This window comes from Callorhinus ursinus, unplaced genomic scaffold (genome assembly GCF_003265705.2).
Source record: "Callorhinus ursinus isolate GAN/ISIS: 27379988/994484 unplaced genomic scaffold, GSC_fseal_2.0 scaffold20, whole genome shotgun sequence".
In the NCBI taxonomy this organism is placed as follows: domain Eukaryota; kingdom Metazoa; phylum Chordata; class Mammalia; order Carnivora; family Otariidae; genus Callorhinus; species Callorhinus ursinus.
Window position 1 is genome coordinate 23740114 of NW_027397082.1, and position 27760 is coordinate 23767873.

The 27760-nt window shown below is 42.2% G+C and overlaps 1 protein-coding gene across 8 annotated transcripts in view; it reads left to right on the forward strand.

Annotated features, from left to right (window-relative positions):
- The first annotated feature begins 288 nt into the window (after positions 1–288).
- Positions 289–27760, forward strand: part of ALDH18A1 (aldehyde dehydrogenase 18 family member A1) — a 40060-nt gene continuing 12588 nt past the window's right edge. Inside the window, exons 1-11 of one of the 8 annotated variants that reach the window (XM_073904414.1) lie at positions 289–470; positions 3496–3611; positions 11684–11907; positions 14622–14771; positions 14860–14964; positions 18505–18657; positions 19077–19167; positions 23206–23330; positions 24210–24354; positions 24981–25054; positions 26137–26251. In XM_073904414.1, coding sequence (XP_073760515.1) covers positions 3524–3611; positions 11684–11907; positions 14622–14771; positions 14860–14964; positions 18505–18657; positions 19077–19167; positions 23206–23330; positions 24210–24354; positions 24981–25054; positions 26137–26251 — 1270 coding nt within the window. In that variant the 5' untranslated portion in view covers positions 289–470; positions 3496–3523. Of the gene's footprint in view, positions 471–680; positions 840–3495; positions 3612–11683; positions 11908–14621; positions 14772–14859; positions 14965–18504; positions 18664–19076; positions 19168–23205; positions 23331–24209; positions 24355–24980; positions 25055–26136; positions 26252–27760 lie in introns of those variants that run through there. The other 7 variants (XM_073904413.1, XM_073904417.1, XM_073904416.1 and 4 more) reach the window with 7 other exon arrangements.

Consider the following 27760-nt stretch of genomic DNA (forward strand, 5'->3'; position numbering starts at 1 on the left):
GCACCAACCTATTTCTGAGGCGCGCCTGGGATATAAGCTCAATACTGACAGACACACCTTATGGAATCTACCAGCACCTACGGGAGCTAGGGATATTTCCCCCCTCCCTGTGAAGCCTGGTGGGGCCCCTATCCCCTAGCGGGACGTGGACGTGCACCCCCAGATGTCGAGCCCCGCCTCCCTGCGTCTGCCCGGGCCTGGGCGGGCGGGGCCCGCCACGTGGAGCTCAGACCAGATTCTCCAAGGCGCCTACGCTGTTGCCGCGGCGTAGCTCCGGCTCGGCCCTTCGCCCCACGTCAACAGCGGAGGCTCCGCGGCCTTCGTTTACACCAACGCCGCTGACGTAACGTCATCTTGCGGGACGTGGACGGAAGAAAAAGGAGAGTAAGCCGGCCCCAGAATCTGCCCGGCGTGGAGTGCGGACGAGGCGGCGGGCCAGGGCGGTGAGGTCGGGCGGCGGCGTGAAGCAGGTACGCAGCGGGGAGGGCGCGGCGCCGGCACTTCCGCGGGGGCTAATGGGGCGCGCGGGCCGCGGCGGAGGAGGGGGTGCACGCTGGCCCGCGGGCGACCCCGGGGGCTGCTGGGGCGCCGGCCGGGCGGGAGGCTCGCGGCGACCGGTGGCGGCTGGCTGGGCGGCCCAGGTCGCCCTGGCCGCCCTTGTGGTCCCATACGCCCGGGCGGGGAGGCTCCAGGGTCCGAGGGGCTTGGGGCCCCTGACTTCTGCGGCCGCCCTTGGTTACTCCCACGTGGAGGAACTGGTCCAGGTGGAGGCCTCAGGGCTCAGCGGACCCCTCTCCGGGAGTCCGGAGTCAGCTTCCAGTGCATCTGCCTCGCTGCTGGTGATGTATCCTGGTTTATAACCGGCCACACGCCGACTCTCAGCAGCCTGTGTGTGGTCCCCTGCGCTTCCCCACGCCCCCTGGGCTTTCGTGACCCTCTCTTTCAAAAACCAGGCCCCCAGCAGCGGGGGAGTTCACTCACGACCGCCCTTTGCAGTGTGGCACACGGTCTGTGAGTAGTACCTCCGTGGCACAGCAGGGAGCACCTAGACTCCCCCGCCCCCCATCATTATTCCCTTCTCTCTGAGGCGGCGAGATTTATCACACCGTCTTTGTCTTTGAGTAGTGAACCATATACCAAGCCTGTGTTTCTGGGTGAAGTTTGTTGGGACTAAAGTTCAGTTCTTTGTCCAAATCAGTAAGATAAAGGCATTCTGTTTAAGACGAGTAAAAGAGGTACTTGAGAAATGGCCTGAGTCAAAACATGGAAACTTTTTTTTAACCGACGGCACTTGAGTCTAGACATACACATACCCTTTGCTCCCTGGAATCAGCTGTCTGCTTTTTGAGAGCATAATAAACTCTGGCAGGAGAACCATTCGTTGCAGTCAATCAGAGGTGTGGTATAGGGGGGAGGGCAGGAAGGCTTGGTTTCTAGGTCGGTCTTGAACCTGACAAGTTAGTGACCTTGAACATTCAGAGCTTTCACTTAGATAAGAGAGAGGTAAGCAATCAATAAGCATATTTCGTGATTATATCCATCAGAGAATATTTATTGAATTCTTATGCCTGTGACACATTCTGAAGGAAATAGAAAGTTGTAGGACATCATTAGTGCCTAAAAGAAGCACAGCTGACATTTGTTGAGCATCTGTTGTACCCAAGATTCCATGCATTGTCTCATTTAATTCTCACAATCCCGAGAGGTTCTTCCTGTTACCGTCCCTGATTTACAAAAGACGAAACTGAGGCTTTGAAAGATTCAGTAACCTTCCAAAAGGTACACCGCTTGTGTAGCAAGCCCAGAGCTGAAACCCCAGTCTGTCCAACTCCACAATCCATGTTCCCTCTCCAGTGTACTATGCTGTCAGTGGGAAATTTATAATCCAGGTGGAAAAAGCAACAGTAACACATAAACCAGTTAAAAGCTAACCTATAGGATTATATCCAACTTTGAATGCTAGAGCTGCTGAGAAAGTTTTCATGAAGGAGACAGAACTAGAATTTTAGTGTCACAATTTGATTCTTTTACCCTCTTGGCATTCCTGTTAGAGAATTCATATGTGAGTAATTGCTTAGCAACAATTACTGAAGGAGGGATGCCTGGGTGCCTCTGTCGGTTAAGCATCTGCCTTTGGCTCAGGTTGTGATCCCGGGGTGTTGGGATCGAGTCCCGCATCTGGCTCCTTGCTCAGCGGGGAGCCTGCTTCTCCCTCTCCCTCTGCTGCTCCCCCTGCTTGTGCACACGAGCTCTCTCTCTCTCTCGCCTTCTCTCTGACAAATAAATAAAATCCTTAAAAAACAAACAAAAACAATTACCGAAGGAATTTATATAAGCAGCACACAAAGACCATGGGCTTATGTCCTCCTTAAATGTTATGCAGATAATTTTCTCTTGGGATCTTCCAGACTGTCACAAACTCAAGTCAACAAAGACAGCACTTAACACTTTCTGTTGCCTATTGGATACATATCTTTTACAGCAGATGTATCCTGCCAATCTCTTCTCTCCCCTTTCTGTGCCTTTGTGCAATATAAATTGAAGAGCCATCATGCCACTCCTTGTTTCTCTTCACTATGGGGCTAATTGCTAGTCTTTTTAGACACATTTAAGAGGGTTGGAATATATTCACCAATCCATAGAGCAAAAGTTAAAAAGAAGCTTGCAAGCAAAGAGGGTGCAGTGTTTTTCTTATCTTGTGAAAACAGCAATGTCCCTGTAGCATGAGAGCTGCAATAATGAATGGCTTATTCTCCATGTATATATAGGAGGGAACCCCCTACCTTTTTGTGAAATAAACTATTCTTTATCTAAAGCCTCAAGTTTGACCCAGGGCCAGAAAATGCCCATAACCACCATATTCCCAGCTCGGGTTTTTAGCCATGTACTCATCCTCTATGGGATATGCCTATAGTCATTTAAGATGCCAACCATTTGCAGGCATTTCACTCCTTCCAGGCATGCAAGAGTGTGCTTTAGATTCCTGTGGGCAGCAAGAAGAAAGATGACAGTAGCCTCTGGCCTTTCCATCCTCTTGTGTCAGCCTGGGTCAGACATTTCAAATATGTGGTTTTCAGACGTCTTTGGGGAGGTGATAGCAGGAAGGTGGAGATGGCCGCTTATTGGATGTTGGATCTGTTTTTGATTTGTTTGAGACTCCCTAATGGTGTAGGAATTGTAGTGAAGATTTAGTATCCATACAGAAACATCATATTTTAACTTTTTTGTCACTTGGAGTATTTATAATCCTTAATTGCCATTTGCTTTCATAAAAACTAAGAAGGTCCTAGGAAAGGAAGGTTAGAGGTGGGACCTGGAAGGAGCCATTTCTTGTCTCTCTCTTTTCTATATACAGAGCAGGTGGGAGTGTCCCTAATACAAAGGAGTTTGGAGCAGAAGAGTCAAGCTTTTACTCTGAGAGTATGAGGAAGTGGAAGAAAATAAAGTTAATTGCCTGTTATTTTCATTTTCATCTTTTAAAAATGCATTCTACAGATACTTTGATCATTGACTACATCGCAGCATGTTGAGTCAAGTCTGCAGCTCCGGGTCCCAGCCCTTCCGCCAGCGTCTCCTGCCCTGGGTCCAATCCACAGCCCTCTCCAGATCTCGTATGTACCATAGGAAACTTAGAAGGATGTGGGAAGTTTGGAAGTGTGTTTCAAGCAAGGTTTTAAAGGAGAAAAAAACATAATTTGGCAGAATCGGACAAAGACAGTAAGCAAGGGAAGCCTTGCTTCCAGCCAGTGGTGAAATGTTCTGAGTGTTTGTATTTATCAATAAAGTGAAACTTCTGGAGGTGATAGCTTTATGGCATCAACTATGGTGATGGTTTCACAGGTGTATGCTTACAGAATCATCAGGTTGTACACATTAATTTTGTACAGCTTTTTGTAAGCCTAATTAATTTAAAATTTAAAAATTTTTCAAGTAAGATGTTACCTATATTTGTTTTCCCAGTTTTTTACAGGCTGTTTTTGTTCATTTTTATTGTAGTTAGTTTTAATTTTGAGACCATTATAGATTCATGTGCTATAGTAGGAACTAATACAGAGAGATTTCTTATGCCCTTTACATGTTTTTCCAGTTTCTCAATCCAGATATTGACATTGATATAGTCAAGATAAGGACATTTCTACTACTACAAGATCCTTCACTTTTCTCTTTTATGGCTGTCCCCCTCCTCCCCATTCCTAACCCTGGCAACCACTAATCTGTTCTCCATTTCTATAATTTTGTCATTTCAAAAAATGTTATATAAATGAAGTTATACAGTATGTGATCTTTGGGGTTGGGTGTTTTTACTCAGCATAATTCTCTGGAGATTCATCCAAGTTGTTGTGTGTATCGGTTGGTTCCTTTTTTTTTTTTTAAGATTTTATTTATTTATTTGAGAGAATGAGATAGAGCATGAGAGGGGGGAGGGTCAGAGGGAGAAGCAGACTCCCCGCTGAGCAGGGAGCCTGATGCGGGACTCCAGGATCATGACCTGAGCCGAAGGCAGTCGCTTAACCAGCTGAGCCACCCAGGCGCCCTTGGTTAGTTCCTTTTTATTACTGGGTATACCACAGTTAATGTAACTATTGACCCATTGAACGGCATCTGGTTGTTTATTTCTTACTGGTATGAATAAGGCTGCTATGAGCATTTGTGTATAGGATTTTGTGTGGACAAAGTTTGCATTTCTCTGGGATAAATGCCCAAGAAGTTCAGTTGCTGGATCATATGGCAGTTGCATGTTTAGTTATATAAGAAACTACCAAACTGTTTTTGCAGAATGGCTGTACCATTTTACATTCACCCCAGCGGTGTATGAGCAATCCGCTTTCACTTCATCCTCATCAACATTTGATGTTGTCACTCTTTGATTTTAGACATTGTGATAAGTGTGTAATGATACCTCGATGTGGTTTTAACTTGCTTTTCCCTAATGGCTAATAATGTTGAACATCTTTTCCTGTGCTAGTTGGCCATCTTTATATCCTCTTTAGTGAAATGTCTCTTTCTCATTTTTAATTAGATTGTTTTTTTAACCTTTGGATTTTTAGAGTTCTTCCTCTTCTAAATACTAGTCCTTTACAGGGGAGCCTGGGTGGCTCAGTCGTTGGGCGTCTGCCTTCGGCTCAGGTCATGATCCCGGGGTCCTGGGTTCGAGCCCCATATCGGGCTCCTGCTCGGCGGGAAGCCTGCTTCTCCCTCTCTCACTCCCCCTGCTTGTGTTCCCTCTCTCGTTGTGTCTCTCTCTGTCAAATAAATAAAATCTTTAAAAATAAATGAATAAATAAATAAATACTAGTCCTTTACAGATATGTGGTTTGAAAGTATTTTCTCCCAATTTATAGCTTATCATTTCATTCCTTTAACAGGATTTTTCACAGAGGAAAGTTTTCTTATTTTGATGACATCCCATTTATCAATATTTTCTTTCATTGATTGTACATTTGGGGTCAAGTCTAAGAGCTTTGTGTAGCCCTACATCCTGAAGATTTCCTCCTATGTTTTTTCTAAAAGTTTTATAGCTTTACATTTTACATTTAAGTGTGTGATCCATTTTGAGTTAATTTTTGTATAAGGCGTAGGGTTTAGGTCAAAGTTCATGGTTTTGCCTGTGGACATCTAGTTATTACAGCAGCATTTGTTGAAAGGCTGTGTATCATGTTTTGAGTGGCTGTCTCCTTGATAGCAATTAAATCTTACCAATAGTCTGTCTCCAGACCTTATTGTAAGAGAATTTGCTTATCAACTAATGAAGCTTATCATCATCATCATAATAGAAAAAAATTTCCATTTCCAAAAATTTCTATTTCCCATTCACATAAAGAATATAAGAGAGAAAAGATCAAGGTCCGGAACCAGGGGCTCTGGGTTTTAAAATTAGCTGTGCTACTTACTTACTAAGTAACTTTAGTGACTTAAAACAACTATAGATTTAGGTAACAATTTTATGTTGGACCAGGCTCAGCTGCACAGTGTTTATGTGTTTGTGTCAGAACTCTTTGGCTCAGGGCTGATTGTTGAGGGCTGGGCGACCTCTGCTGGGATGATGGATCATCTCTGTTCCATGTGGTCTCTCATCCTCCAGCAGAATAAACATGGCTTCTTCATAGGATGCTTTCGGGGTTCCCAAATAGAGCATGCATGGAAGCTACAAGGCCTCTTGAGACCTAAGCTCAGAATTTATGCAGTGTTACTTCTGCTACATTTTATTAGTTAAAAGAAGTCATAGGGCTGGCCCAGATTCAAGGGGTGGGAGAACAGATTCTACCTGTTGGTGGAAGAAGCTTCAAAGTATTGTGGCCATTTTTGCAGTCTGGTAATGTTAGCAAGTTACTCAGCTTCTCTGGCCTCAGTTTCCTTATTTATAAAATGAGTCTAATAATAACACCAACTAACTCATACCTAACTCATGAGACTTAAGTCATGAGAATTCAGTATGATGACAGCAATAGTGGACACTTTTTTTTTCTATGATATCAGCTAATATTTATTGAGTGTTTATTTTGTGCCAATTTTTGTTCATGCATCAATGAATTTTGCCTTATGAGATAGGTACGGTAACAGCAAATAAGCAGAGGATTGAGATTCCAACCCAGATAGTCTATTTCCAGAACCCACACCTGTCCTTTTGTATATCCTCTGCCTCTGTAAAAGATGTGTGAATACCTAACACAGCTCTTAGTATATAGTAAGTATTCAGTATTTTTATTGTTACTGTTTATTCTTATTAGTCTAATTCACAGAAAGAGGTATTTTCTGATCTTTTCTCTAGATTTTTCAATTTTTGTATCCAGATTTCTCTGGATTCTGGAGCCTTAGAAAGGCCAAGTGAGAAAGCATATACATATAAACACAGAAGGAAATGGAAGGCCAGGAAGGGAGATAGAAATCCTGTCAGGGTCCTCTCTTGTTCGGGCCTGGAACACAGGCTCATTGATTGCTGAGCATAAGGACTCTGATGCTGAAAAGGTAACAGACTTCTCCTTTGGAGTACGGTGCATGGCATTTTTGAGGAATATGGACAACCCTTTTCTCACCCCCCACCCCCAATATGGTGCACACACATACCTCTCATACTAACCAGGAGGAGATGGCTTTTCTGTGGGACTTAGAGCCTAAAGGTTCCCTAGAAGATGGGAAGAGATTGCCCCTCCAGAAGCCTTGTTTTTTTCCTAACTAATCAAGGCCTTCTCAGTCCTCAATATGGACTCTAAAAAGTATGAAACACTGTAAAACATTAAAAACAAAAATGCCCCCAAGAAAGATAGGGTCAATCTGGGAGTAATACAGGTTCTCAGCATTGTTGAACAGGAAGCCCAAAAAGCGCTGGATCCCATAGAACTCTACCTGGTGCTGGAATCCACTGGATGTAACTGATCCTTTACTTGTTTGAAACCTTATTCATAGTTGTTTCCTCTTGAACCTTGTCAGCCCTGATCTGCTGTTATCCATTTGCCTATAGCCAGAATGACCCTTGACTGCCTGGTGCCCAGGTGTGTTGGTATCTTTGCTGATAAAGACTGTGGATCAGGAGCCTATTTCATGCTAACTTGGCCTGCTAGATTCTGATTGGTTTCTGCCATTTGATCACCTGGACTGACATGCTTGCCACTATCTGTGTCTTACTCTGCTCCACCCATGCTTAGCACTCTCCAGGACAGGACAAGGCCTGCAGGGACAGGAAAGAAAAATGGCTATCAGGCCTAGTCCTGACAGCTATCAAAGGGATACTTGGTACTTAGGTGTAGCTCTGAGCTTTGCAAATAGCCACTAAGATCCCAGGTCCAAACCCTAGGGGAGTAAGTCTCTCCCTCTACCACCCCTCTTTCTATCAGGTCAGTGAGGCCAGAATTACTATGTACATAACTTTTAAGCCTAGACTGAGGTGTATATATTGCTTATAATAATATCACTGAAGACTGATGAACTTACTGAAGAAAGGGAACTCTCCACAGAACTTAGCCCCAACACCAAACCAGCGGGTAGTCCCTGGGATTCCCCCAGCAGGAAGAGACAGCCCATTTGTGGGTCCAGCAAGGGTGCCAGGTCCCAGTTCCATCCCAGATGATGGACTGACTTTGTGCAAGGAACTGGACTGCAAGCCTGTTGTGAAAAAAAGACCATATCATCTTCCTTGTATCTCCACAAACCTGAAACATAATCACTTTTTATTTTTATTTTTATTTTTTAAAAATATTTTATTTATTTATTTATTCATGAGAGACAGAGAGAGAGAGAGAGAAGCAGAGGGAGAAGCAGGCTCCCAAGGAGCAGGGAGCCCAATGCGGGACTCGATCCCAGGACCCCAGGATCATGACCTGAGCCGAAGGCAGACGCTTAACCATCTGAGCCACCCAGGTGCCCCATAATCACTTTTTAAAGTGGTCATTTAAGAGAGGGAAAAAAGGACTCTTTACTGCTTCATTAAAAATATTCATTCTAAGAGAGGAGGGGGGTGGGGGGATGGGTTAGCCTGGTGATGGGTATTAAGGAGGGCACGTTCTGCGTGGAGCACTGGGTGTTATACGCAAACAATGAATCATGGAACACTACATCAAAAACTAATGATGTATGGTGATTAACATAACAATAAAAAAATTTAAAGGAAAAAAATACTCATTCTAAGATTTGTGTGTGAAGGAGGCAGGGAGGAGAACACACAATGATCTTCTGGTCCATGAGAATAAGATTCTGCTCACTTTACCCTCCATTGTTACAGCATAGAGAAAACAATAGAAGCTACATTATAGTTAGAGGAGTTAGTGGTCAGGAGTTAGAGGTAGTGGCTCTAGAGAAATCTGGGAAATCTGTCTGTAAATATAAAGGGAGGTGATAATGGTTGATTTGAGTGGAGGAAGTTACTCTGCAATAGTACCAGTGTAGAATAGTGGCTTGGAATGATTACTATAGTGATTCATTCAAATATTTATTAATTGCCTGTAATGACACATAGAGAACTCTTTGAGGAGGAAGTACCTAAAGTTTGGTCCCACTGAGGACCTGATACTCATCTTGACTTGCTTCTTGCAATCAGGGAATCCCTCCAAGAGAAGGTCCATTTGTTGTGAGTGAGACCATCCATTAGCAAGGCCTCACCTGCCCCTTGGCCTGGGCACTCTTTCTGCTGTATCAGTTACAATTAGGTCAGGTGTGTGTAATAAACTCCAAAATAATAATGGCTCAAACAGGATAGAAGTCTATTTCTCTCTCTTTTTTAAAAATATTTTTATTTTTAAGTAATCTCTACACCCAGTGTGGGGCTCAAACCCACAGCCCTGAGATCAGGAGTTGCATGCCCTACCCATGGAGCCAGCCAAGCACCCCTCTCTCTCTCTTTTAAAAGGAACCTGGGAGGGCGCCTGGGTGGCTCAGTCGTTAAGCGTCTGCCTTCAGCTTAGATCATGATCCCGGGGTCCTGGGATCGAGTCCACATCGGGCTCTCTGCTCTGCGGGAAGCCTGCTTCTCCCTCTCCCACTCCCCCTGCTTGTGTTCCTGCTCTCGCTCTGTCTCTCTCTGTCAAATAAATAAATAAAATCTTTAAAAAAAATAAATAAAAGGAACCTGGGGTTCTCTAAGAAGGTCGGCAGTCCAAGGCTTTCAGAATAGCTCTGTGAAATCATTAGGCATCCACACTCCTCCTTTCTTGTTACTCCAAAGTTCTTGATGTTTTCCTTGTAGTCTAAAATTGAGCTCCCGCCTCATACCCATGTTCTAAGCAGCAGGATGGATGAAGGGAAGAAGGAAGGGAAGAAGGAAGCACTTCTCTTTTGAATGAAATTCCTAGAAGTCCCACGTAACATTTTCACATGTATATCACTAACCAGAACTTAAGTCCCATGTCTAGCTGCACAAAAAGTCTGAGAAATGTAGTCTTTTGACTGGTGGTGGTGTGCCCTGCTCAAAGTAGAAAAGTCTTCATTTGTGAGAGAAAGGGCTAATGCATAATTAGTAAGCAGCCAGCAGGAGGAGTTGGACCCTTGAGAAGTGGCTGACATTCAGCTTCTACTGTTTTACTTTAGGCTTTATGTACTTTTTAATCAAGACTATGTATACCTATATGTGAGTGTGTGTGTGTGTATGTGTGGGTATATATACATAGATAATATTTGCTTCCTTAGAAATCCTGTATAGCATTGCAAGAAAAAAGAATCAGGAAAGGATTGCTTAGAGGTAGATATCCAAAAGGATTGAAAGTATCGGACTCCAACATTCCTTGTCCTTCAGAAAGCTATCCCGTTTTTTTTAACCATTGTTAACAGAGATCTGGAATCATGCTATCATGTCAGAGAGAAAATTTGTAGGTGGATTAGTTATGATTTTTTACTACTCATACCAATTACTTCGCTGTTTATTGTCTTTGTTAGTCAGGCTCACTTTTTATAGTGGTGTGGTTTCTTTAAAAGCACACATTTTTTTTGATGATAAAAGCAGTGTATTTTTATTACTTAAATTTCGAAGACATAGACAAGAATAAGGAAGAAAATTGAAATCACTTGTGATTTCATTAATCACAATGAATGAAACATTAACATTTTGATTTATTTTCATCTTTTTTCTGTGCATTTAGACACATAGGAAACTTAACATGATGAGCATTTTCCTGTGTTATTAAAAATTATGAAAAAGTTAATCCTGCCTTTTTTGGATATTTACTCTGTGATTTTTCCTGTTATAAATAACACTGATGAACAGCCTTCTGATAAATCTTTTTTTTTCCATCTCTAATTAGTTTCTTAGAATAAATTTCCGAACAAAGAATTACTGGATCAAAAGACGTGAACGTTTTTAAGACTTTTGATATATTTTGCCAACTTGTCTTGAGGAAAGATTGTTTTGTTTAACTCTTCACAGTGTTTGAGTGTACCTGGGACCTGTGTACTGGGTGTAATACTAGAATAAGAACATGCTGGATATACTGGCTTTTGATTTACTGGTTTTAGTCAGTTAAAAATGATAAAACTATTTTTCGGCTAAACTGGTTAATATTATATGTGTATCTTTTTATTTTTTTATTTTTTTAATTTTTATTGTTATGTTAATCACCATACATTACATCATTAGTTTTTGATGTAGTGTTCCATGATTCATTGTTTGTGCATAACACCCAGTGCTCCACACAGAACGTGCCCTCTTTAACACCCATCACCAGGCTAACCCATCCCCCCACCCCCCTCCCCTCTAGAACGCTCAGTTTGTTTTTCAGAGTCCATCATCTCTAATGGTTCGTCTCCCCCTCCGACTTACTCCCCTTCATTCTTCCCCTCCTGCTATCTGCTTCTTTTTCTTTTTTCTTAACGTATCTTGCATTATTTGTTTCAGAAGTACAGATCTGTGATTCAACAGTCTTGCACAATTCACAGCGCTCACCATAGCACATACCCTCCCCGATGTCTATCACCCAGCCACCCCATCCCTCCCATCCCCCACCACTCCAGCAACCCTCAGTTTGTTTCCTGAGATTAAGAATTCCTCATATCAGTGAGGTCATATGTTACATGTCTTTCTCCGATTGACTTATTTCACTCAGCATAACACCCTCCAGTTCCATCCACGTCATTGCAAGTGGCAAGATCTCATTCCTTTTGATGGCTGCATAATATTCCATTGTGTATATATACCTATGTGTATCTTTTTAATGAGAAATTTATATTAAATATTTTTCTTTTTTCTTGCATTTGACTTTGGGAGCTACAGATCGTGTCCAGCCTTCAGCCATCAGACATGTTCGTTCTTGGAGCAACATCCCCTTTATCACTGTACCCCTCAGTCGTACACATGGCAAGTCTTTTGCCCACCGCAGTGAGCTGAAGCATGCCAAGAGAATCGTGGTGAAACTTGGAAGTGCTGTAGTAACCCGGGGGGATGAGTGTGGCCTTGCCCTGGGGCGCCTCGCATCTATTGTTGAGCAGGTAATTGCCAAGATGGAAGATTCTGGGGAACAAAAATAATATGGAGTTTTTAAGCTGTCAGTCCAGGTTTGTTTGGTTTTTTTTCAACCCTGATTTTATCCCTAACCCATCCTAACCATCAGTTCAGGTTTATCAGCTTGTAAAAATAATTTGAGTACAATAGATGTAACCCAATCTGAAAATTACCTTTCCAATAAAGGTACCAATGGATCCAGCATCCCAGGGCAAACAAAGGGGATGTCAAGGAGTAAAGTTGATTTCATGCAGTTCATCCCTCAGGCTTCTTAGTGAGAAGGAGCTGTATATATCAGTGATTCTTAATCCTGGCTACACATTAAAATTGTCTGGAGGGGCGTAGAGATTCCTAGGCTTCACACTCAGTCTCTGGGATGGGGCTCAAGCACCTGGATTTTTGACTGATATGTTGAGTTGAGCACCCAGGGTTGAGTACCCAGATGGATGTTTGTGAATATTGAGCTTTTTTTGTTCTTGTTTTGCTAGGCTTTTTTTTTTTTTAATTAGGCCAGTAATATTGAAATAAATATGAGCTATCATTGCAAAGATTTTCCAAGTTCAGATATTTGAAAGGATTCAGAAGACTCCACAGAGAATACCCATATAAGACTTTCATTTAAAGGCAGAGGATACCAGGCAGCAAGAGAGAGAGTGCAAGCAGGCATTGGGGGTCTGAGAGACATCTATGCACAAGCACTCCAATGTCTTTATTTGCACAGGGACCACAGTCTGTCTCCAGATCAAATTACTAAGAGATCTGTGCAGGGAATCTTACCTTTGCAAGGACTCAAAGCAGAAGTTTCCAGTGGGGACTTTATGCCCCACTGGCTATGCGAGCAAGCAGGGCTGACTGTAGACTATCAGTAAAGAAACTGACCTTCAGGGGTGACATGGGAGTTTTAGACTTCAACATCATATTACAGATCCCACTCCCTGTCTTTGCCAAGAGCAGGTATCAGTAAACTTTTTTTTTATGAAAGTCCAAATAGTAAATATTTTAGGCTTTGTAGTCCAGATGGTCTCTGTCTCAGCTACTTGTCTCTACCATTGTAGCACAAAAGTAACCATAGACAATATATAAATGAATGGGCATAGCTGTGTTCAAGTAAAACTATTACAAAACCAGGTGCAGGTGAGATTTGACTCTGCTGATATTTATAAAAGAGAGAGACTTCATTGACGTGTAACTGCCTGATGGAATGACCTACTTTATTTCCCATTCTCCCTGGTGAGACCACCACTACTGCTTTCAAGCTTACTTCCTCCCTGGCCCACCAGCATGTCATACTCATTCCTTTCCTTGTCCCCCACCTGGAATTCACTCTTAGAGCCTCCTCTCCGTCAGAACCCCTTGGTTGCACAGCTCCAGGGGCACCCTTCACACCGTGTACTTAGCAGCAGTTGCAAATGCTCTCAGTCCTGGAAGCCCAGGCTGAGTCCCAGCTCTCTCCGAGGTGGCCTCAAGAATAACTACACTCCGATTTGACTTCCCCATCTTTGGACCCCTCGAGGAGTCACTGTCATTTGGCAAGCTGAAAAAATTGGAGCAGTGTTATAACTGATTAGATCTTTTACGTTAAGGAGTTATTGAAATGTTTTAGGTTTTTTGGATGTATGCATATATATTCTGTCTTTTAGCAATTCCTGCTGAAATATTTGCAGATGAAATAATATGTCCGGGGACTGGGATTTGTATTAAAATAATGGCGGGGCTACTGTACAGGCAGTACTAGAGACTGGGAAATTGGCATTAGAGATAGTTGTTGAAGCTGGGTGTTGGGTACATGGCGATTCATAATACTGTTCTTAACACTGTGGTTATTAAGCATGAAATTTTCTTTTTTTTCCTGTGGTACATTTGTTACTATTTTTTAAAGTAAGTTATTTATTCATTCATTCATTCATTCATTTGTTCGTTCGTTTTAAGTAATCTCTATACCCAGCGTAGGGCTCGATCTCACAACCCGAGATCAGGAGTCGCATGCTCCTCTGACTGAGCCAGCCAGGTGCCCCAAGTATGAAATTTTCTATGATAAAAGGTTATTTTTCAAAGTCATGATTCATCACAAGTGTTTGTGAGTTCCTGAGCCAGCTTCTAGGGCTCAAACATCAAGAGGAATGGACATATTAGGAATATGGACTCTATTTGCAGCTTGAATCTTTGATTCTTTCAATGTAGATCTGTCCAAAGTAGGGAACAAAGTGACCACAGCTGTATCTGGGCAGACAGAGCAGAACAGGGTCAGCATCCCTTGGTCTAGCCAAAGTGACCCATAGGATCAGTATAACTCAGAAAGAGCCTCAGTCTTCCACATCATGCCTTAGAACCTGAGAAGCCATCTGCTAAGTTTACATTGCAGTTCTTAGCTCCAGACTTCTTTTTCTGGAACTGCTAGACCTTCTGCATTATAGACTCCCACAGATACCATCAAGTGCTGTGGATGTGAAAGCTGCCTGCACACCAGAATCCCCTTATTCAAAATTCTGATCTCTGTCTATTCTCTATTTATCAGATTTGAGTAGCATGTAGGGATCTGTATTTTTACCAAACAACCTGGGTGATTCTTCCAGAGCCAGCCTAGTGCTGGTCCATAAACTGGCATTTGGGATCCACTCAGTCATCTACCCTACCTGAGTCTCTTGTGAAGAGAGGAAAGAGATGATACAGTGACTCATGCCTTTTCCTTCCTCAATGTCAGGTGTCAGTGCTCCAGAATCAAGGCCGAGAGATGATGCTGGTGACCAGTGGAGCCGTAGCCTTTGGCAAGCAACGCTTGCGCCATGAGATCCTTCTGTCTCAGAGCGTCCGGCAGGCCCTGCACTCGGGGCAGAACCAGCTGAAAGAGATGGTGAGTGCTGCTTCCCCAGCCCCTGTAACTGGTCAGCAGGCCTCTTTCCCTCACTCCCAATCACACCATATCTATTTATGTGTTACAGGCAATTCCAGTCTTAGAAGCACGAGCCTGCGCAGCTGCCGGACAGAGTGGACTGATGGCCTTATATGAGGCCATGTTTACCCAGTACAGCATCTGTGCTGCCCAGGTGAGAGGCTTACCATTGCAGAGAGGTGTGGGACCTGCGAAGGTGATTCCCGTGGAGCAGAGGGGTGATGAGCAAGGCTCTAGAACTAGACTGCCTTAACTTCAGCACTTGCTAGCTGGGAAATCTGGAGGAAGTCTTTAGGTCTAACCTTTTTGTGCCTCAATCTCCTCATCTGAAAAAAGAAGATAATATCAGTGCCTACTTAAGAGGGTTTTTGGAAGAAGTCGATGAGAAAATATAGGAAAAGCATTTAATGTAGCGTTGTTTCCAGTAATTATTAGCATTTGGTATTGTGCTAGTAACTGTTATGGCTACTACTTTAAGGGTTTATCCTTTTCCTGAAGATAGGGAGGTTAGATATCTTTTTTTTTAAGATTTTATTTATTTATTTGACGGAGAAAGACAGGGAGCACAAGCAGGGGGAGTGGGAGAGGGAGAAGCAAGCTTCCTGTGGAGCGGGGATCCCTATGCGGGGCTCAGTCCCAGGACCCCAGGATCATGACCTGAGCCGAAGGCAGATGCTTAACAACTGAGCCACCCAGGCGCCCCAGGACAGTTAGATATCTTTATTTCATTGGCTTCTTTGACTTCAGGCAGCTTGCTTCTCTTTGTACTTGGTTACCTTATATAATAAATTTCTACCAAGCATTGAAAAGAAAGAGGAGTGCTTATCGTTGGTTTTCATTCATTCAGCAAATATTTATTGAGCACTTATGGTATACCAAGAAGTATGTTAGTCATTGGAGATACTGTGATAAACAAATCAACCATGGTTCCAGGCCTTATGAAACTTGTACATTTTTAGTGGTTGCCCCTGAATGTTCTAGAATCTTCTTTCCACATTGTTTTTTACCTAAATTTCCAGAATTATTTTTTCAATTGTATCTTTGATCATCAGTACAACTACACACTAGAAACATGTAAATATCACAAGACAACTCATTTCACAAAATAGTTGAAAAAAATTGAATTCCCCAAGTTATTGTCTTCCAACTCGTTGGCTGTCCCTGATCCTACCACTTACATAAGTGTTATTTTACATATTTGATGTTGTTATGTATACATCCTTTCAGATTTTGGTCTTTCATTTCCTACTGCTTTTTCTGTTTCTTCCTAATTCTCACAGCGTTATCAACAGTGATGTGGTATTGTTCCAAAGTGTCCTTGATTAGGTGAACTGCAGCAGAAAGGCATAGACTTGTCCACCTGTAGTCTGTAGCTGGGGACCCCACTTTCTTAGATTTTTTTCTTCCTGTTAGCATAAATATAATAAAAATCTCAATTTCTGTCAGCCACGATTATCAGCTCTCCTCTTCTCCACGATCCAATGGCAATTTCAGCCTTTAATTTTTTTAAAAGTGTCTGGAGCCAGATGAGGAAACTTAGGTCTAGTAACCATACTTTTGTTTTTTCCTGGGTATGATGCTTTTTGAGGTTTGGTTTTTTTTTTTTTTTTGGTTGGTTGGTTTTAATGAAAGTAGCATTAAAAGTCACTGCACATTAGCCATGGCTTCCATTAATATTGATGTGAAAGAGCTCTGTCCCCTCCAGTTTGCAACAAGCATACATCCATGGGTCCATCTCACACATTTGCCTTCCCTAGGATCTTATCTGCAAGAAATCTTTGATCTTTGCCCTTTGTACCTTTTCCTGTGGTTCCTTTTTGTCTTTAGTAATCCTGTTTTAAAGATTACTATCAGGGGCACCTGGGTGCTCAGCCGGTTGAGCATCTGACTCTTCAGCTCAGGTCACGATCTTGGGGTCATGGGATTGAGCCCTGTGTCGGGCTCCACACTTAGCGGAGTCTGCTTGGGAGTCTCTCCCCACCCCCCGCTTGTGTGCATGCACATGCTCTCTCTATCTTTCTCTCTCTCCTCTAAAAATAAATTAATAAAATCTTTTTTTTTTAAGATTTTATTTATTTATTTGACAGAGACACAGCAAAAGAGGGAACACAAGCAGGGGGTAGTGGGAGAGGGAGAAGCAGGCTTCCCACGGAGCAGGGAGCCCGATGTGGGACTTGATTCCAGGACCCTGGGATCATGACCTGAGCTGAAGGCAGACGCTTAACGACTGAGGCACCCAGGTGCCCCAAATTAATAAAACCTTAAAAAAAATAAAGAGGGTTATCAGTGGCTTTTGGAAATCTCCACCAAGTTGTTTGTCAGGTTAAAGACTTAAACAAGTAAAGCAGCTTATTTTTTCTTCATAAAAATGAAGTTGATTTGCATCCTAACAGACTGCCCTTCTTCACACATATACTTTTCTCTTAGGGCTCTTGTCTTCTACTCCTTTGTTAAACTGTTTGAGCAACAGGTATTTTCACTGGACCTTAATACCTCCTGCTTGCCTATTCTACACACTTGTTTATTTTATCATTTGACCTTTCACCCCCAATGGCTAGAATCTATATGCTTGCCTTGACCAGGTCCTGTTTCCTACAGGACTGACTTTCCTGAAAAAGAGTTCGTGATCCAGCCTTAACGAAAAATGTGCCCCAGTCCACCTTCCCCGAACCATCAACAGTTTTATTCTCTATCTCGGCAGCTCATATAGGGCCTGACATTTCTGAAGTACTGAATAAATTTTTTACCAATTTATGAGTAGATTATTTCCCTTAGTCGTGTTACCATGTTGTCTTCCTTACCTACATTTTGTGTATCATTAAGGCTGCTGTTATCATCTTCTCAGTTACCATAACCAGACCCTCAGTGCTTAACTATGCCTACTTTTACTGTCTGGGTACCTTCTTTCTTGACCGTCTGCCTGCCGCCTTTCCTACTTCAGCCACATTGCAAGAACCTTTTTCCTTAAACATCAGAGAGATTTTATTGAAACATTTATTTATGAGCTTCAGGGCTTATTACCATTAGTTTCTTGCTATCCTCAGTTACCTTCTCCTGCTAACCATTGCCTAATATTCTGATTTAAACAAGGAAGTGGAGCTGTCTGCCCACCCCCACACCCAGCTCTCCCCTGGACCTTTGAGTAGCTTATGCTCATCGCCTCCCCTGAACTAAGTTAGGTCTAGCCCTTCTTTCAGTTTCTGACTGAAGACTCGCCTTCATAAATCTCTCAGACCAATCCCACACGATCAGACAGTCTTTGCTGACTGCAGCTGTGGGGGCAGGACAAACTGTTCTTTGGCTCACGCACCTCATGTTTCAGTGCCTACTGTGGCTAGCCCCTGAATCCATTGCTAGCATACAGAGATATTTTAGAAATTAATGGATGGCCATCATTTCCTCCAAAGTGTGTCTCTCTAAAGTTCATACATTAATTTTCTTAATTCTGTAAATAGAAGAGATTTAGTAGCTCTTTGAGAATTACTTTTACAAGAAGTCTTGAGCATCCTTAAATATTCCAAGTGATGCATTTTTTTCCCATCTCCATCCAGAGATGTGTGTTCCATTCCGATCTGTATGGGGTCCAGAAACCTAGAGTTTAACTCCTCTCTTCTTAGCATCTTGTGTATGTTGTTGCTGTGATGTTCATAATTTCCCTCCCTTCTGCATTTTCAATCCATTTAATAACTTACAGATTTTGGTGACCAACTTGGATTTCCACGATGAGCAGAAGCGCCGGAACCTTAATGGGACACTTCATGAGCTTCTCCGAATGAACATCGTCCCCATTGTCAACACAAATGATGCTGTCGTGCCCCCAGCTGAGCCCAATAGTGATCTCCAGGGGGTAAATGTGGGTAAAGTATTCCTAAGGGTTGAGCATGCTGGAGACTAATGCTATGCTGCATGTACTAACACCGGAAGTTTGGCATAAACAAGATGGAGAAATTGGGACAGAAGCTGGCCTCATGGAGCAGTGGCTGCATAAGCTCTTCTGAAGTCAGGGGGTTCTCACTGAACAGGGTGAGGTGCTACAGTGATTTCAGGTGGTGCTGTGAGCATGGCTTGGGCGTGGCAGTGGAGTGAAGGGTGTGTGTTTGGAAATGGGGTGGCCAGTAGGCACAGTGTTCTGCAGACAGAAGGGGCCTATAAAAGTTGTCATCCGTGCACTTGGTTATTAATTTTGCCTGCCAGAACCTAGCAGAATGCTGTGAACACCCTGAACTGCATAGTTCGCTCACTTTTGACTTTTTACCTGCATTCCAGGTTATTAGTGTTAAAGATAATGATAGTCTGGCTGCGCGTCTGGCCGTGGAAATGAAAACTGACCTCCTGATTGTTCTTTCAGATGTAGAAGGTACAAAGTAATGCCCTTTCCTTTTATCTAACCTTTGCTTTAAATACTAAATAGGTGAGCACATGAATTCCCCTCTTCGTTTGAGTCCTTTTGACTTTTTTTTTTTACTATGGACCATTATTTTCTGATCCATATGGTCTAACAAAGGGATTTTATGGCTCAAAAGAAGGTGAGGGAATCTGGGAGATGCAGTTTGAATGCTAAAATTTCAGGTTTGTTTTTTTAGAACAGCCTCATACAGATATAGTTCAAGTACCATACAGCTCACCTATTTAAGATTTATAATTCAGTTCATTGATTTTTAGTATATTCATACAGTTACTCAACCCTGACAACGATTTTAGAACATTTTTATCACCCCAGTAGGAAACCCCATCCCCATTAGCGATCACTCCTCACTTCCACTCTCCAGCCCCAGACAACCTCTCATCTACTTTTGGTCTCTGGAGTTGCCTGTTCTGGACGTTCTTTCAGAGTGGAATCACACAATATGTGATCCTTTGTGACTGGTTTCTTTCATTTAGCATCATGTTTTCAAGGCTCATTGATGGACATTACGGCATCTGTCAGTACTCCTTTTCCTTTTATTGCCAACGACTACTCCATTGTGCACACGTACCACATTGTGTTTACCCGTTCATCAGGGGATAGACTTAATGCTGCTCTAACATTCATGTCCAGATTTTTGTGCGAACATGTTTTGCCTAGGTGTAGAATTGCTAGATCATTTGGTAATTCTGTGTATGTTTAGCCTTTTGAAGAGTGCCAGACTGGTTTCCAAAGCAGCTGCATCATTGTACATCCCTGTAAGCTCTGTATGAGGGTGCTAGTTTCTCCACATCCTTGCCGACACTTACCTCTTATAATCTCCCTTTTCGCTGATAGCCATCTGAGTGAAGTGCTATTTCATTGTGGTTTTGATCACTTTCAGTTTTTAATGTAAATCGTGAGACCGATGATATTAAATGGGAGCCACACTGTAGAAGTCCAGGCTATGTGGCCACCATGGTCCTAAATGTTAACTTACTCTTCCCTGCTTTTGCCTTACTCAGAGGGGTCCCTCTTGGTTCACTTTTCTCACTCTCTTAAGCTGTTCCCATTTTACATTTTGACCCATAAGGAATATGGTAGCTGTGTCTAAAATAGGCCAAACCTAACAGGATCCCAAAAGTCCCCCATTACATTCCCAGGAGATCAGAAAAACCTATTTTGTTCCCAGCCCATACCCAAGGCAGGCTCCTTTGGCAGAACTTGTTTTCCATTTACACTCCAGTGGTGTAAGATTAAGAGCGGGGAGCTACCCAGGAAACAAACTGAGGGTTGCTGGAGTGGTGGGGGGTGGGAGGGATGGGGTGGCTGGGTGATAGACATTGGGGAGGGTATGTGCTGTGGTGAGCACTGTGAATTGTATAAGACTGATGAATCACGGATCTGTACTTCTGAAACAAATAATGCAATATATGTTAAAAAAAAAAGAAGATAGCAGGAGGGGAAGAATGAAGGGGAGTAAATCAGAGGGGGAGACGAACCATGAGAGATGATGGACTCTGAAAAACAAACTGAGGGTTCTAGAGGGGAGGGGGTGGGGGGATGGATTAGCCTGGTGATGGGTATTAAAGAGGGCACGTTCTGCGTGGAGCACTGGGTGTTATGCACAAACAATCATGGAACACTACATCAAGAACTAATGATGTAATGTATGGTGATTAACATAACAATAAAAAATTTTTTAAAAAAAGCAGGGAGCTACCTAGTGGAGGCAGGGGCAGATATAGATTGATTGAGCTGTCTTCTGCCCATGTGGGAAGTCTGATATATCAGACGTATGTATCAGTTTCTTTACCTGTGGGAAGTCTCGGTACTGTGTTGACCCACTGTAAATTTGAAATCTCAGGACAGAAATAGCTAGATTGGGATAAGATTGAGCCACTCTGGAGAAGAAGGCTTTTCAGTAAATCAGATTTTTAGTAAATTTCTACTATGCACAAATACTATGCTAGGTGCTTTATAAATGTCAATTCTTTGAATCCTTATAGCAGTCTTGCAAAGTAGATAGGTTAGCTCTGCTCTTCAGATGAAGAAATTAAAAATTAAGTTCACACCAGTTAAATGGTATATCCAAAGTCACATAGTACTTAGCAGAAGCTGATTTTAAAACTAAAACTGTTCAGTTTAAAAATCTATGCTCTTCCCTCTCTTCTGTGCTGCCTGGCAAGGTAAAGGACATGAGTTTGAAAGATCAATATATAAAGCCCAATTTGAATTAGACTCTAGTAAACATTTGTAATGCAGCCTCAAACACCAAAATTGGTCATCAGTGTGACAGCATATATCAGTACTTTTCTTGTTATTGCCAAATAATATTCCACTCTGTAGATATACCGCATTTTAGTTGCCCATTCATCATTTGGTAGACATTTGAGCTATCATAACTAATCCTGCTATGAACATTCATGTACGTAAAACAGGCTTGGTCTAAACCCTGATTAGTTATCCACTGAATGTTGATTTTTAGCACAATTTTAGAGTTTTAAATATGCTCTTGATGGGTTTGAGAAGCTGCTATAAGGGAAAAAGAGGGAGGAGTAAGCAGAATATCAGAATGCTAGGCGCTCCTCAGTGTCTCTGGAGGTCTAGCTTAGAATTGTACAACCTTGCCCATGCTGTTTTTGTATGAAACCAAAACAGCCTCACAATCCAAATTTGTGATCTCATAGCATAGTGCCTTCTGAGAAGACTCCAGCCCTGAATCCAGGAGCTGTGGAGTGCTGAGCTATGGTGGACAGAGGTTGTGAGAGGTGGTTTTTCTCTCCCTGTAATTGCTGCCCATGGTTAGCACTGCTTCATTCTGTACCAGACACCATTTTCCTCACTCCTTTGATTCCTTTCTCCTAGAGAGGACGTTTATAGCAGGGTTGTGTTAGAGATTTGGAATAATGAAGCAGAGAAGGCTGTATTTTCATACAGGAAAAGCAGTAACTTATTTTTTTTAAATTTTTTTTTTAAAGATTTTATTTATTTATTTGTGAGAGAGAGAATGAGAGACAGAGAGCATGAGAGGGAAGAGGGTCAGAGGGAGAAGCAGACCCCCTGCCGAGCAGGGAGCCCGATGTGGGACTCGATCCCAGGACTCCAGGATCATGACCTGAGCCGAAGGCAGTCGCTTAACCAACTGAGCCACCCAGGCGCCCAGAAAAGCAGTAACTTAAAAACATCACTGCCTAGATGTCCTTGAGCCAGTCCCCAACTCCGGGCAGTTCCTCTCTGTGTCCCACTAAGGCCTTAAGGTGATTCCATTTTCACAGACCCATGACTTTTTTTTCCAAGCCTCCAACTTGCTCTTTTTACAAGTGAAATTGTGAAGATATTTAATCATGGATTGTATGCATATAACATTTCATGTAACTCATATTTTATGTTATTCTATTCAGTTATAAAAGGGACATATGCTTTGTGGTGATAAATCCAGACTGAATACTGAGAGTCGTGTGCTCTTCTGCTGACTCAGCCTAACCTTCACATTGGCTTACCCATAATATGGAGAGTGTAGTCAGTGGCTGTTTCAGAGGGTGCTGTGAAAGTTAATGGAAAACCTGTCTCCCATTTCATCCCACTTGGAGGTAATCACGTTATAGTATACAGCTGCTGTGTCTCTTCTGCAGTGGCCACTCATCCTTTTCAGTTACTTCCTTAATTCAGCATCATAAATAGCAGTGGCAGAGGTGAGGACAGCTTCCCAGTAGACAATGGGCAGGGCTGGTAAGTTTTATGCCAAGGATATGGTCATGCCATAATGCTGGCAAGCATTCATTCATTAAGCCAGGTTATAAAAGTGTGTAAGGAGAGTCCTCCTATTGCTGATTTTCAGCATGGGTAGACTGTACAGATCCCTTCTTCCCGTTTCTGGTTAGAGCTGGTAGAACACAGAATTCATTTCATCAATCACATACAGAGTGGTTGGCAGGTGCCCAGGGGGTCTGTATTAGGGGACACTCACTTCCATTACAGCAATATTACTGACTCTTGTCTGCTTTTTAGGTCTTTTTGACAGTCCTCCAGGGTCAGATGATGCAAAGCTCATTGATATATTTTATCCTGGAGATCAGCAGTCTGTGACATTTGGAACCAAGTCAAGAGTAGGAATGGGTGGCATGGAAGCCAAGGTAAGGGTTTGATGCTCTTACTGCCTGTAACAGATATAAAACCAAACAGTATTTTACCCTTTTTACTTCGTGAGTGTTTGGGGACTAATGGTTACGATACTAAGCACACACGTACTTAAATGTGCACGTCTAAATAGGGGTTTAATGCATATTGTTTACCTATGTTTAGCCGTGTCTGTGTATGTATTCTCTTTACTAAGATTACATAGTGCATTCATGCTATAAACTTGTGAAGGGCAGGGTCTATATATTTTTAATAATTCATAAATCCTCTAATGTTATCAGCTCAAAAGCTTCTTTTTTTTTTAAGTTTTTTTTTTTTTTTTAAGTAATCTCTACACCTAACATGGGGCTCAAACTCACAACCCTGAGATCAAGAGTCGCACACTCCACTCACTGAGGCAGCCAGGTGCCCCAGCTCAAATATTTCTTATGAAATCTTTGAGAAATTCTTCCCTCCCATTATTCTAAGAAGTGATACCCTTAAGATACAGCATATCATATGTGGCAATGGCAGAGACATAAAAAAGAGATACGGAAGCAAAGGCTAAAAGACTTTGGTCAGACCAAACACCAGACTGGACACTAAGTTGAGGCACAGTAAGTCAAATGTAGAAGTTATGAGTCCCAGTACTAGAGAGTCTTAGAACACCGAGCACAAAGGGCAGATTGGCTCATTGTTAGGCAGCACACGCTGAAGTTGGGCTGGAAAGAGAGGGCACAGGCTGGAAAGAGGGCCCGGGCTGAGTGTGTTTTCAGAGCTTCTGAGCTGTTGGAAACATTTGATTGTTCAATATTACATTGTATTCTCTGTTTTTGCAACTTTAAAGTGTGGATGACTAGACCCTGTAAAGGTCTGAATCTAACCTCTCCTATTAGGTGAAAGCGGCCCTCTGGGCTTTGCAAGGTGGCACTTCTGTGGTTATTGCCAACGGAACCCACCCAAAGGTGTCTGGGCATGTCATCACAGACATCGTGGAGGGAAAGAAAGTTGGCACCTTCTTTTCCGAAGTAAAGCCTGCAGGTAAGTAGTTCTTCATAGTCCCATGGTCTGGATGATAGGTAGCCACACCATGGCCTAGATGAGACTGAAGACTGAGCTCGTCTCTAGGAATAGAGATCACAAGATCAATGTGTTGATATCCTGAATTCTGGTATTGTTTCAGACACTCTTTGCAAAATTGGATTTTGCTTTGCTTCTGTAAAATTTAGCTAACCTGCCCAACTAGGCTTCCTGTTTTCTCTAAAACCACTAATTTAAAGAATATAAGCATCCGTTTTCTTAAGAAACATTTGCTAGGCCCATGCTGGATGCCTAGAGATGCAAAGATGCGTAAGGTATGATATGTACTCTCAATTGTTCACAAAAATAGAATTGCCATATAATCTACATTCCAAAATGCAAACATATTAGAGAATATAAGCCAAAGTGGAATTGAAAGAACTCTACAAGGCCTAAATTATGTTGTCCGCTTTAGAAATATAGACAAGTTTCTTATATTTATGCCTGAGTTAATCTAGTATATTCTTTTGCCATTTTATGGGTCCGAGTGACCTCTGGGAAACAAGCACACCAGAACACTGAGCATTTGTTCTGTGCACATCCTGGAGTAGCTGTCCATGATGTGATGTTTGCAAATATTCTTATAGGTCCTACTGTTGAGCAGCAGGGAGAAATGGCTCGATCAGGAGGAAGGATGTTGGCCACTTTGGAACCTGAGCAGGTAATAACCCTAGCTAATAGTTTTGTTGGTTTTCAGAGTGAGTCGTGCTGTGAGGTTTAGTGCACAGTCAAACCTGTCTCCCCTTTTGTTCCTCATGGCCCCACAGAGTTATTCTAGTTACAAGTGTGATTCAGATTTGTTCTGCCTTTTTTCTTTCTCCAAATTTTATTTTCCCTTTTGTCTTTTGTAGCCTGAGGCCTAAGGTTGCTTTTCATCACTATGATGTTTTGATCAAAAACATCATGGAAATGATGAGACCAAGGATGCTCCCTAATCCTGCCACATCCCGGGCATGGAAATGGAGAAAAACTCCCTGTCCTAACCCATCTGAATCACCTAACTTACCTATTAGATGCAAGCTCAGGAGCCTGCTCTCTAGTCAGGGTCCTGCCCACAGTGAATTGGCAGACACGATGAGTTTGGAAATGTAAGGCAGTCAGGTGGAAGCTGGGAATTGGCTTCTCAGGGCTTGTGTTGTTAAGGATGGATTTGAGAGTGGTGTATTTAGGTTTCTTCAAGGGAGCACTTTGGCCTGAGAAAGAAGAGAATTTAAAATAACCACAAGTAGAGAAAGGGAAGCAAAGGAAGAGCTTAGCTTGTCTCTTAAACCACTTCCCTCTGCTCCTTCAGTAATCACACTCATTTGCCACACTTCTTAATCTAGGTGGGTAAGGATTGGGGTCTCTTCAAGCATCCAGGACTGGATTTTCTCTCTTTGGTGGAATTCATTAAATAAACAATTGTGTAAAAGAAAACTTACCTGGGAAATAAACTATACAGCCAGTGGTATTGAGTATGCGGAGATGGATATATCATGCTGATTCAAAATGCTGGCCCCCTTCTTGGGAACAGATTGTGTCTGTCATTCATCGGGAAGATTAGTAGTGAGAGAGGAAGGAAAAAATGAGGAGAGTCGAGGTGGAGAATGAATGATAGGAGGTAAGAAGATTTCAATCAATGGTGACCTTGAATTTAGGAGCAAGGCCTGGCTCATTTAGAGGAGTAGGTTTAAAAATATGCTGTGCGTTCTTCTTGGATTAATGTGTTTGCTTGTTTGTTTAATGTTTTACCTTTCTTCCTAGAGAGCAGAGATTATCCATCATCTGGCTGATCTGTTGACGGACCAACGTGATGAGATCCTGTTAGCCAACAAAAAAGACTTGGAGGAGGCAGAGGGTAAAGACCAAGTGATTCGGAGTCAGTGTTACAGAGGATTTCATTTTGGTTTTTGTTCTTTGTTTTACTAATAATTCTTATATCATAGTCTGCCGAAAGACAAGATTGTTATAGAAGAAATTATACATCATACATCATTTTTATTGAGTTGCTTGCTAGCATTCATTGGGCTTTTTCAATTTATACATACCATCTCCAGCTTCTTTCCCAGATACCCTCCAAAGGGCTTTTTCTGTACCCAAGGTCCTGAGCCATGGATACTATGGCAGTTTCAGGACAAAAAAGAAAGACTGAAGACCGCCTCACTTTAGACATTCCACTAGTAGCAGCTAACACTTACTGAGGCCTTTCCATGTTGCAGGCATTGTGCTAAAGGCTTTACAGACAGGATATCATTTTATCTTTATAGCATGGGACCTTTGAGTTAGTTACTATTTATTATCCCTATTTTATAGAGGAGGAAACTGAAGCACAAACAGGTTGTCATATGCCTAAAACCATATGGCCAGTGACAGATCCAGGATTCAAACCCATATGGACTATGCATATAAAATTGTTGTGGAAGTAATTTGTGGGGCCTGTGATGAAAGATAGCGTATCTCATAGTTAATTAATCAGTGCATAGGCTGCCCAGAGTTAGCAACAGATGCCATCCACAAATGCCCTAAGGTGCAGATGGTAGAGTGAATGATATGGCTGAACTCACACTGCAGATAGCTAAATGTGTAGAGAGTCAAGTCAGCCCTCAGTCTTTCTCTCCTTCCTAATTCTCTGTATCTCCACCCTAAAAATTGGGGGATGATTTTATGGGGTTTTGAATTTCCTTTTCTCTTGAATAAATGTGCCTTAAACATCCAGATTAGTGGTGTTCCCTTCAAAGAAACCTTGCAAGGTTCATCAACATTACTTTGATTTCTTTAAAACATTTTGTAGCTGTTGCTTTGGAACTTCCTTTAGAGTTTACATCTGGTCTTTTGAATTTTTGCCGTATTGGAAAGTCATAAAATAGATTCTCAGAAATGGAAGAAATCTTTGATGATAATCTTATCCAGTTGTTTAAAAGTAAAAGAATTAAGATTCACTAAGGTTAAAGCTTTTGCTCAAGGTCACACAGCTAGTTGTTGGCAGACTTCTGACTTTTGATCCCAGTTATATCTCTCTGGAAATTCATAAGGACACAAGGTGGCTTAAGAACAAAGTCCTGGGTATATATGAGGATGGTGGTCCCCTTTGACTCGGTAAGTCCATTTCAGGAAATGTATCCTAAGAAGCTATTTCAAGAAGAGAAAACTGCTCTGTATGCAAAGATTCTTGGAGTAGGGTTATTTATCACCCTGAAGACTGCAAACCTCAGTGTTTAATAACATAGGTTTGGTTAAGTGCATTAAGCTATGTTAGCTCAGTGGAATATTTAGCAGTAATTACAACAATTTTGGCAACATGGAAAACATAGATGCATTGTGAGGTGGAAAATTGGAATGTAACATTTAATACACTGTGTTTAAAACTTGTTAACACATAGGGAAAAGT